This window comes from Enhydra lutris, unplaced genomic scaffold (assembly GCF_002288905.1).
Source record: "Enhydra lutris kenyoni isolate GAN:26980312 unplaced genomic scaffold, ASM228890v2 scaffoldscaffold9, whole genome shotgun sequence".
Classification (NCBI taxonomy): Eukaryota; Metazoa; Chordata; class Mammalia; order Carnivora; family Mustelidae; genus Enhydra; species Enhydra lutris.
The window spans coordinates 39,271,356-39,283,723 of NW_019154093.1; the positions used below are offsets into that span (position 1 = coordinate 39,271,356).

The 12,368-nt window shown below is 33.9% G+C and overlaps 1 protein-coding gene across 1 annotated transcript in view; it reads right to left on the reverse strand.

The window, feature by feature from the left end:
• Positions 1 to 12,368, reverse strand: part of LOC111142964 (neuronal growth regulator 1) — an 886,535-nt gene that overhangs the window by 371,742 nt on the left and 502,425 nt on the right. The window contains exon 3 of the mRNA XM_022496319.1: positions 9,507 to 9,632. Coding sequence (XP_022352027.1) covers positions 9,507 to 9,632 — 126 coding nt within the window. The remainder of the gene's footprint in view (positions 1 to 9,506; positions 9,633 to 12,368) is intronic.

Here is a 12,368-nt window from a genome sequence, read left to right on the forward strand (position 1 = left end):
GGCAGAGGAAGAGGAAGAGGAAAAGAATCTTAAGCAGACTCTCAGATGAGTGCAGAGCCCAGCGTGGCTCTCTGTCTTATGACACTGAAGTCATGACCTGAGCCAAAATCAGAGTCAGAAATTCAACCAACTGAACCAATCAGAAGCCCCAAAACATCACTAATTAGTTTTATGAAACTGACATAATGTGATATTAAACATGGACAAGAAGTATACAAGAAAAATATTTTCACTTATGAACACAGAAATAATATAATTATAGTATTGAATCCATCAAATGAAATTCATTTTTTATACATATCTATGTATAATATGTGCATATATATGTTATATATGCATATGTATAATACATATACATATGTTTGTGTGTGTGTGTGTGTGCGTGTGTGTGTGTATGGAATTGGTGCATTACTCCTGGACTGGGGATTTTGTTCAATAATATTCTAATTTAATACTTCACAGAAACAGATTGAAGAAGTATATATTATGATCTTGTCAATAGATACAGAGAAAACATTATATAAAAATAAACACTATAACAAAACAGTTACAATCTAGAAATAGAAAGTTTTGTTCATACTGTCACTAAAAAGATCTACAAAGATTCACAATGATTATTATCTTTCATTTATGAAAATGTTAGACATATTTCCTTAAAACTTAAACAAGGTAAGGAATCCCACTTTCACTGCTTCTATTTTACATTGTATTGGAGTTCTTAACAAGTTCCATAAGATTAGGAAAAAAGTTACAAGTATTAGTATTGGAAAGAAAAGTCCAAAAGAGTCACATACATAATTGTCTTTGTAGAATATTCAAGATAAGTAGTGTAGTTCTGAAGTTGATGAAATTCATGAGACTTTATCTGGACTACAAAACACGTGTTAATTCTTCCCACAATAAATCTATACATTTGATAAAATTGCACTAAAATTTCCATTTTTATTCACAATATTCTACAAGATTAATTCAACATTAATATTGAAGGGTAAAGGACAAAGAGTAGCCAAACAACCTTGAGTAAGAAAAATAGAGGAACTTAATCCTACCAAACTCTCTCCTTCTTCCTCTGCCCCTCCCCCCACTCTCATTTGTGCTCTCTGTTGCTCTCTAAAAAATAAATAAATAAGTAAATCTTAAAATAACGGAGGGGCACCTAGGTGGCTCAGTTGGTTAAGCTTCTGCCTTCAGCTCAGGTCATGATTCTGGGATCCTAGAATGGAGCCACCCTGTTGGACTCCCTGCTCAGCAGGGGAATCTGCTTCTCCCACTCCCTCTTCTTCTGTCCCGCTCCTGTGTGTACTCTCTCTCTCCTTCTCTCTCTCATTCTTTCAAATAAATATCTTTTAAAAAATCTTAAAAAATGAATAAAGGATATAAATAGGAAATTTATAGAAGAATTTTAATCATAAAAGAGGTAAATTTAATGACCACTTTGGCTAGCAGAATTTCATTAATAGTTACAAAAATGTTAATTAAAAGAGCCTAATTCCAAATATATAATATTGGTAAAGTTTTAAAAATTATATACTACCAAGGTGATAAGGATATCTATAAATATAGTATACAATGACGAAAATAGTAAAAATCTGCAAACAATTTGAAAACAGCTAATAAAACTGAAGGTGCACACATATCTCTACAATTTCATTTCTAAGTATTTTACATATCCTAGAGCCTTGTTGCTTTAAAGTGTGGTTCTCCGTCACCTGGAAGCTTGTTATAAATGAAGATTCTCAGGTGTGCTCAGCTCTGCTAAATCAAAAGCTGCAATTTAATGAGTTCTCTAGGTAACTTTCATGCATATTAAAGTTTAAGAAGCACTGTCCTAGACAAGAGTAGTTGTTCTTAAGACTGGAGACACATTAAGAAAACCTGGGATGTTCTTTTTTTAAAAAAATATTTTATTTATTTATTTGAGAGAGAGAGAGAGAGAGAGTGAGAGTGCATGAGTAGTGTGAAGGGCAGGAGCAGAGGGAGAGGGAAAAGCAGGTTCCCCCCTTAGTAGGAACCTGATGTGGGGCTTGATCCCAGGACTCTGGGATCAGGACCTGAGCTGAAGGCAGATGCTTAACTGACTAAGCCACCCAGCCACCCTGGATGTTCTTAATATATTCCAAAGTCCTACTCCAGACAAACTGAATTGCCATTTATATATAGTATAAAATATATAGTATTTACATGGTTGAGAACATCTGTGCTAGAGAAAATCTTACATATGCACAGGGAAATCTATCAAAGATAATACAGTTTGAAAAAGAGCAAAAATCTGGATAAATCCTAAAAATCCATGGATTTATAAACTGTTAGGTTATGCAAGTGCTAGAGAAAATTTCACATATGTGCAAGGAAATCTATTAAAGATAATATAGTGGGTAAAAAGCAAAAATCTGGATAAACCCTTGAAGTCCATGGGTTTAAAAACTATTTGGTGATACAACACTATCCTGGACTACAGGTAAATATTTTAACGTGGTCTATGTGTATTAGTATTGACTACTCTAAAAAATGAAACCTTGAGTGCAAAAATTTGTGGCCAAAGAACAGGCAAATAGATAAATGAAACAGAATAGAAGGTTCAGAAATAGACGCACATAAATACAGTCAACTGATCTTTTGCAAAGAAGCAAAGGCAACAGAATGGAGCAGAGCAGTCTTTTCACTGAACAACTGGACATACACACATTAAAGAAGTAAATAAATAAAAAGAATATAGACATAAGCCTTACACCCTGCACAAGAATGAACTCAAAATGGATCCTATACCTAAATTTAACATGTAAATTTTTAAAATCCTAGAATATGACATAGGAGAAAAACCTAGATGACTTTGGGTACAGTGATGACTTTTTAGGTAAAACACCAAAGGTACAATCCATGAAAGAGATAATTGATGAGCAGGACCTCATTAAAATTAAAAACTTATGCTGTGCAAAAGACAATGTCAAAAGAATTAGAACACACACCACAGACTGGGAAAAATCTTTGCAAAAGACACATCTGATCAAGAACTGTTACCCAAAATATACAAAGAATTCTGAAAATTCAACAATTAGAAAACAAACAGCGCCCAAGTTTTCCTGCATTGCTCAGGACCAATTTTATAAAAATTTGAAGGATGAGTATGAGTTTGTCACTTGTATCAAGGGAGGGAAAAAAAAAATCCTACTAGAAGAAATAACATGTATAAAAGTAGAGAAAACAAATTTCCACTTTGACTAACTGGATGCATAGTTTTGTCTCCTTGTCAAAACTCTTCACTTCTTATTTGCTCTTTAATTATCCGCAACTGGGTTTCTGACCCATTGTGTCACTGAACTGCCACAATGATCTCCAAACTACCTGACCTAAAAGTAACTGCTTGGGTCTTATCTTATTTGACCTGATTGACATTGTTTATCCCTCACTATTCCAGGAAAACTTTTTCTGTTTTGGTCTCTTTGCAATCGTGTTTTTCGGTTTTATTCCTTATCTCTGACCACTTGTCTATGGTCTCCTTTAAAAGGGCTCAATAATTGTTGATATAAACAAAAGTGTCAAGGGATTGATGTCAGAAAAGAATAACTTGAGTTTGTGGATAGGATGGAGTCTATAAAGGGAAGAGTTTAAAGATGCAGGGAAAGAGGAGATGTTTAATGGAATAAGGAACTGACAAATGGAAACCAGAACATTACAGGACAAAGGGACATAACTGAACAGTCTTTATTTTGAGTTAGGCAAGAGCCTTAACTCTTATGGATAATTAAGGGCAATAATATTCCATCAAACAGAACTAAGCATAGGGAAATTAGACAAAAAAAGAGTTTAAGGGGCGCCTGGGTGGCTCAGTGGGTTAAGCCTCTGCCTTCGGCTCAGGTCATGATCTCAGGGTCTTGGGATCAAGCTCCATGTCGGGCTCTCTGCTTGGCGGGGAGCCTGCTTCCCTCCCTCTCTGCCTGGCTCTCTACCTACTTGTGATCTCTCTCTGTCAAATAAATAAATAAAATCTTTAAAAGAGTTTAAGACATACAACTTAGTGTTTATGATACTTTAGCTCCATATCCAAAAGAATATCTTTGTCAACTAATAAACACCAGCAGGGTAGAGTGAGAACATGTCTGGAGATTCCAGATATCAAGGTGTAAAAATGAACTAGAAAGCAATTAAGATGTGCAGCAATGAATAGTAAGTAAATTGGATAGAGGCTTTCAAAATGCCCCATATTTGTTATCTGTCTGTAATCTATTACTATCTTTTTTGTATTTTTTTGTAATTTTTTTGTAACCTATTTTTTTTTTAGAGATTATATTTTATTTATTTGACAGAGAGATAGACAGTGAGAGAGAAAGAGAGGGAACACAAGCAGGGGAATATGAGAGGGAGAAGCAGGCTTTCTGCCCAGCAGGGAGCCTGATGTGACTTGGGGCTCTATCCCAGGACCCTGGGATCATGACCTGAAGCTGGAAGTAGACGCTTAATGACTGAACCACCCAGGTGCCCTGGTAATCTATTATTTTAAAATTTATCTTTTAACTTTTCCTATTTTTTTTTTTCCTGACTGGTCTAGATCTATTAATGCAATGATTTATGGTTAAGAACTTTATTTTGAATATAAAGATATTCAAACTCAGATGACTTGTATAAATTTGTCAATGTTCTCTAGAAGTTTTAAGTGGGTTTTAGCATTATGATAGCCTTTTGAGAGCAGCTATGTGAACTGCATTCAAAAGTTATTAGTAAGCCCTTCAATTTTAGAAATAGGGTTGGAGATTCCATTTGATCAAAATTTTAAATAGATTTCAATAGTAAATTAATAGTTACTATTATAGGTTATTTATTATAAGTCATGGACTCTGTTCAAAGCTCTATACTATCCCATTTAATACTCATATAACAATTCTGTGAAATGGGGATAATTAGCATCACTATTTTATATTTAAAATTTAAACAAGTTAACAATTTTGTCTAAGGTCTTATAGTTTGTAAGATGAAGATCTGGGTCTCACATCCAATTCTGACTGATATAAAGTTCATGATCTTAATCACTGAACTATACTGGCACCATCTAATGCCTAAGAAATTACCAGCAGGAATGAAGGGAATCATATACCTTATAATATGAATTTTGAGAAACCCTTGAAAATTTTCTAAGTTTATAAGAAATTAGCCATAGATTAGGTAAAGCAGTAGTATCTCCTATAAAGATGTATGAACCTATCTAAATCTCTCACGACAGAACAATTGCCTCCTTACATTTTGCTTGATATAAATACAATTTTACTACTAATTCTATAATCACCCTCCCCTCTGTATGCACACCAGATCCCAGGCCCTATTCCAGCATTGCTGTTAGATAAAACCAAACAAAATAGGATTAGTCCTTTGCACTAAAGTTATTTAATTTCTTTTGGTTAATGGAATCTCATAGAAAGTAGTCTAGATGTCTGAGTTTCTGATAATTTTACTATAAAGTATATCAACAGAGTTACATATTTTAAACCAATGTATAACTGTCACAACCCCAAGTAAGCACTATCCAATCACTGAAGTAATGTAAAACGGTTGATTCCAGAGGTAGGGCAGCTAAAATACAAGACAAAGCTGGTATATTTTGTCATGCCAGAAGGTAAGAAAGTGCTAAAAACAAACAAACAAAAAAAACCACAAAAACAAAACAAAACAAAAAACACAAAAACCAAAAAACAACAACAAATGATGGGATCACATCACAAGGACACAGGAATCAGAATGAAGTAACTTCCACTCACCAAATAAAGAACAATTCAAGCATCAAAATAATTAAAGACAGTAATGAATTATAAACAGTTTTAAAAAGATGGGAATTTGTGAGCTTCTGCCATTATAAATAGAGAGAAAAAGGGAGGAAGGGAGCGAGGGAGGAAAGAAGGAAGGAAGGAAGAAGAAAGAGAAAGGGAAGGAAGGAAGGAAGGAGAGAGAGAAAAAAAAAGAAAGAAATAAAGAAACAAAGAAAGGGAGAGGGAGGAAGGAAGGAAGAAAGAAAGGGGGAAGTGAGGTTCTTTCTTACAGCAGAATGTCAATGCTAACTGGTGAAAAGTAGGATTGCTCAAGCTAGAAAAATCCTCACTTTGTAAATCATCACAGTAAAGATTAGTTCACAAAAGAATCACTGATAATGCAAAATCTGAGGGAAGAAGGTTAACAAGTAACAGACATTTGCATTTAATGTTTTGTAAAATCTCTCCCTATTGCTTATTGGCAGCACAGGGAAGGAAAAAACAAAAGGAACTATACAATGCAGAAATCAGACACCTTGATTAGGTAATCAAGATTAACATCGCAAATAAGGGACAGATGGATATCCTCTGCCTCTGGATATCACTCCCTGAGAAGTCTACAACTTTACTTATTTAGACCCAGATGGGCATAACTAAAACCTAATCATGAGGAAACATGAGTCAAGCCCAAAATGAGAATTATTCTATTAAAAAAGTGGGGTGGCATATGCATTGTTGAAAAATATGTGTTTGGAAATGACAAAGAAAGACCAAGGAATTCGACCCCAGAATAAAGAAGTAAAGGAGAAAAGTGATATGACAACCATATATGATACTTGGATTTTGCATGAGAGGGGAAAAAAAAACTATAAAGGACATTATTTCATCAACTGATAAAATTTGAATACAAATAGTAATGGGACAAAAGTATGTTATCTATGTTAAACGTAAACAAGCTGAAAACAGCACTGTGGTTATATATAAAAGAATGTCCTTATTCCTTATTTTTCAGAAATGCACACTGACAAAACTAGGAAGAAAAGGGCACAATATATGCAGATTGTTCTCAAATGATTCAATGAAAAAAATATATAAATTTCCACATTTATATACTCTACACACAGCAAATGTTGAAGCCAATGGGAAAAACAAAGGATAAAACTGAGTAAAGGATGTAGGGAAGAGTTGGTATTATTTCTCTGACAATTTTTGGATGAATTTGAATTTAATTCCTAAATACAGACTAGAAAATACAGAAAGAATTTATCAGCATGCATAAACTCTAAGGAAGCTCACATATCCAGAAACTTCTCCAGAAAGATGTTTTGCCCAAAGTATCCTGAACTGTTTGAACTAGCAAGTAGAATGACACCTTCAGGTGGTTCAGCAATGTTTGTGGTATGCTTGAATTCACAACCTTTTTTTCTTTTTTTTTTTCTTTTATGGATTAGGGAGAAGCTCTGTGGGGCTATCATCCGGTGGCCAGACATTTTTTTAGTGAGTTTTAAAACTGATATAGACCATGAATGAGTCAGTAAGAATTCACAAAAGTACGGGTTAAAAACAATCTAAACAAGTCACACATGTACAAAAACTAGCCATTATTTCTAGTATTGACAGGGAGTATATCTGGTTTTGTTTTTAACACTCTCCACTGTTCGTTCATATGGTGAGCACGCTTTTGAGACACATTTTCTTTTGTGATATAGCAAAAGATGAGAGTATGCAAATTGTTGATATTTTTTGGATAAAATATAGACAGTTCAATGACGTTTATAGTTTGGCTTTCAAATATAAACATGTAAGTTGAAGAAATTTAATAAAATTATCAGACATGTTACTTAAAGCAGAAACTCCATGGTGCTATGCATTTGAATACAGATCATTAACAAATGATAATTTGAAATTATTGGAAGCATTTATAAATATATCAGCCATGTCTAGCTATTCATTGGATAACAGTTAATATTTATGCTAATTTTACTCATTTGCTCTGTATGGCGGGATCAGAAAAATAAATCCATGCACAGTTTAACTTCTAAACCCAATCTGTCTTCTTTCAGCTTCATGATGTTATCCATTATCATTATTCTAATAACTTCACTAACCAACATTCACGCTATTTAATTAAACCAAAATGTATCCAAGCACTTAAAAAAGAAGAATATGCATAATAACAAGAACTGCAAAGCAGGAGAGCTCAGTCCAAAATATTAAACTTAAATTATATGAAGATGGAGATTATGTGCTTCATTCTTACAAAAATTATATTGCCATATCAGATTTAAATCCCTGGAAAGATGATTAAGAATCAGCCATCCATTTGCATATCACCTTATACTTTTTAAAGCACATTTACGCTTATTATCTTCTTTGAGTCTCACAATAGCTAGGGATTTTTATTATTCAATTTTTGGAAAGTAGACAACGAGGTGAGGGTAAGTGAGGCGATGAGATTTGCAGGGGGATTGGCTGAACTGAGGGATAAGGACCTTGAGATAAAAGCAGATGCATGCTAACTGCTAGTCCTTGTCTCACTTAGACCCCACGGAGAGTCCTGCCACTCATTCAGTGCTCATATACTGGTTTTATGATTCTGTAGCTGCTTTAAGGAGAAGAGTGTTGGCAGTCAAGAGCACACTCATGCTTCAGAAATATTATAGGGGCCATAATGCATATTATATAAGTGTATACTGCTGTTATATTGATTTTTTCCTCACATTAATAGTAATACTTAGCATGTGATGTAAGTTTCATTAGACCTCCTGCATAAATGAGGAAACTGAAAGACCCTTAAGGATAAGTGATATTAAAGTAAGCATTAGCAGATAAAAAGGATGTGGCAATTGTACTCTTTTGACACCTCTATAAAGGGTGCCTTTCTGATTTTTTTAAAAGCAATTTCATCACACTACCCTTGTTAGAGCTATTTCCACCAAAACTATAAAACAAATAAAATCAAATTTCACTCACTGGAAACATGGTGGGATCTTACTCGTTAAAAGTACCACGTTACTTCCAGGGTACAACTCAAAGCTTGATAGTTCAAATATTTAAACTTGACACAAATTGGTGATTCTGTGAAGAGTGGCTGTGAAAAATCTTTTTTTGATGATGATTATCCCCAACTTCCTAAAGTTGTTGTAATCTCTTTAGGAACATGTGCACTGTAGCAGAAGTTACCAGAAACCCTTAAAAATGTTATATCCCTTAATTTCACCTAGCTATGTGATCTTGTACAAGTTACTTAAAGTCTTGTGTTCTTAGGTCCCTCATCAGTTAAAATTCAATTCTAACTGCCAAATCCCTGATTTTGAACTGCATTTTGAAATTAGACCTAGCAACCTCGTAATTTGTATAATTTCATTCTCTCTTGATTACCTTAGCAGTTCATGCTGGCCTATTAACATGTGAATGATGATTGAATAAAAGCCTTACACATTTAAATGAAGATATTTCTCTTGTGATAGTTCCATTTGAGCTTTTTGTCTATTGATTTGTGATTATCCAGTATACTAAAATGAAAATAACCTTGACTAAGAATCAAGAGACATAGATTCTATTCTGGGCTCTGACAGAAACTGTTCATTTATTTAACTTCTGTGAACTACTGTGCCTTCAGGTATAAAGACTAAATATAAAAATATGCACCCTGCTTACCTCATGAAAAAGATGTAAAAAATATAAGTAGACTCTTAGGTTCTGAACAAGTGAGGTTACAAGAGAATACTGAACAGCAGCACAAGCAACACTGATATATTTCTGCTTTACCTGATGGGGAGATGTGCCGCCAAGAAATGGAAGGCTCTGGTTTTCCAGTGGCCAAGCAAGTCAGGGTGACATTGGTTCCTTCATTGATGGTCATATCACTTGAGATGTCATATATCTTCGGAGGAACTGAAATGACAAAACATGTAGTGGTAAGAAAAATACATAAAAAATTCTGTTGAACTATATAGGATCAACTCCATGATATTATACAATAAGGCTGTGGTGGTGAAACACACTTATGGCCCATGGTCACCTCTCAAAGGAGATTCTTGAGATCCTCAGGACTCTTCTAGAGTTTTCTGTTGGCTTTATTTTTCTCTAATTTTTAGATATTAAATGCTTCAAGATAAATGGAATGTTTAATAACAAAAAATCTGAATTATTTACTTAGATTAAAATTTTATTGTGCATGCTTTGTGTTAAGTCAACTAGAATGTAGCCTCTCTGTCTGTTCCATCTATATATCTTCACTATAATGATGGTTTCCTTGTGGAGAAGATGTAATGAAAATGGAAATCTGGAAGAAATGTAAAATAGAACAGTTTTGCCTACATGCTCTTTTAATTGCTGATTGAGGTCAAACGTGTAGGATTAGGAGATACGATTTCAGGGTTACAATGACATTTGTGACCTCAGTTTTCTAACTGCCAGATAATAGGGCTGAACTTTCTAACTATTTATATTTGAAGGGACTTATTTTCTAAGGGTTTGAAAGGTGTCCTCATTAAAGAATTTTCTTGTCAATGATGGCTGGAAACCACTGGTGAACACAGATCTCTTCACTCTGGGATTTCTTAGAAACTTTGTTATGCTTACTATAAATCTCCTAGAGTGAAGGGTTTGTTTATATGGTCTTTTTTTGTTTGTTTGTTTTTTTCCTTCCTGATGTACTAGAATAGGGATGCTTTTATTTAAGAGCATTTGATAAAACTAGTGACCATGGAATGCACTTTGGGAATGCTGGATAGGAAAATCTCTAAATGAACTTCCAATTAAAATGTCCATATTCCCTCAAATATCAAATGGTCTCGCTTCATCCTCAAATCATTTTTGAAATCCTGGGTTCTCCACTAGCTGCGGTATCCAGAGTAAGGTACATATTACATCTCAGGCTCACTGTCTCCATCTGAAAGCTGGAAAAAACTACAACTGCAACCCCATACAGCTGTTGTGAGGTTTAAATAAGCCAGCCAGGATGTTTTAAAGAACTTAGCATCAGTATTAGCTGTTATTATTAGATGCCTTAAAATGCACATATGGTTTTTTAATTTAATTTCACTACTGTCTTTTTCCCATGTTTTCATCACTTCATCAGTTTGTTGGTGTGTAAGACTGGCCTGTGCTATAAGTTTTAGTTTACTCTATACGAATAATAGTATGTTTAAGTTTCAGATTGAAACTAATAAATGCAATTAGATATGATAATACTTAGAGAAATATGCCTTTTACCAGATTTTTTAAAATTGTTCCATTCTTGAGCTTCCCATATGCAAGAGATACACATTCACAGTTATTTTTAAAAAGGTAATTACAATTTGTTAGAAGGACAAATTAAATCATCTATACTTTGAATATCATCTTTGATTTTTTGGAGAAACCAAAATTTTGCAACAAAAAAACCCTAGAATTATTTGATTGTAAATATAAAGTTTTCAATTATATGTAACTGTTGCTAGGACTGGAAAAAAATGCTTATTTCTAAGTAATATACCATTCTGTTTCTAAATGACATTCTCCAACTGGCATTTAAAACATATTATTATTAAACTCTTCAGTGAGCTATTCCCAGGCTAAATAAATAAATAAAGTAAAATAAAATGAAATAAAATAAAATAATGAGCATTACAAGTAGAAGACTCTTTTTAGCTTAACTGAAACAGAACAGAAATAAAGACATTATGATATCCTATGAGGACAGTAAAGTGTGTATGACTCATTGGTGAATAGGAAAGTTAATAACAATCAACTTACATTAAACAAAACTATTACCTGGATATGTGGATGTAGGTACATGTTTGAAATAGTGAATTATGATATACATGTGTACATATGTACATACACACACATAATTACATACATACCAATGGCCACTATTTTTAAAAAGTTATTTAACACTTTCCTTCTTCATACAAAAGACAGTACACAGAGATCAGTCTAATTTACATATTCCAAACATATAACTAATTCAACTTTAGATAGTGGTATATATTTTTAAGAAAAATGATGGAGTGCCATAAGACCATGAATTCTACCTTCTATATTATTTTGCCAATTCATTCTGATCTTAAAATAGTTTTTTTCATCTTTACATGTCTACTTACATTTAAAGTGGTAAACACGAGTGGTAAACTAATATTAAGCACACTATTTGGCTTCACAGAGAAACAACCAAGTCCCTTAGCAATAAACTTAGATTTGACATTTAACTTTGGGAAAATGTGTGGTGGGGGAAGAGTGTCAATTCCAGGTGTGACATGTCATCTCAGTGATGGCAATTGCCTCCCAGGGCCTCATAATTCAGGATATACTACAGGGAAGAAACATCTGGAAAGAGGACGTTAGTATAGGGAAATCCCTCTGGCAAGGCTCTTCTCCCCAGAATGCATCACCTGTTGGCAGCAGATGCTGTGTAAAAAGAACCAGGAAAATCCTTCACGAGCATTGTAGCTTATGAAGGCAAAAACAGGTGTTGGTTTGCTGACTATTCAAAGCCATTTCATATTCAGTTCAAGACTGCAAACTTTTACTGAGTATTATGGAGGAAATAATTCTGGACTCACAGGAAATGCAAAATTTCCAAGGCATAATCTTTGCCCTCAAGGAGCTTAAAATTAAAAGAGGGAGGCAAATAGTAAGTAACTG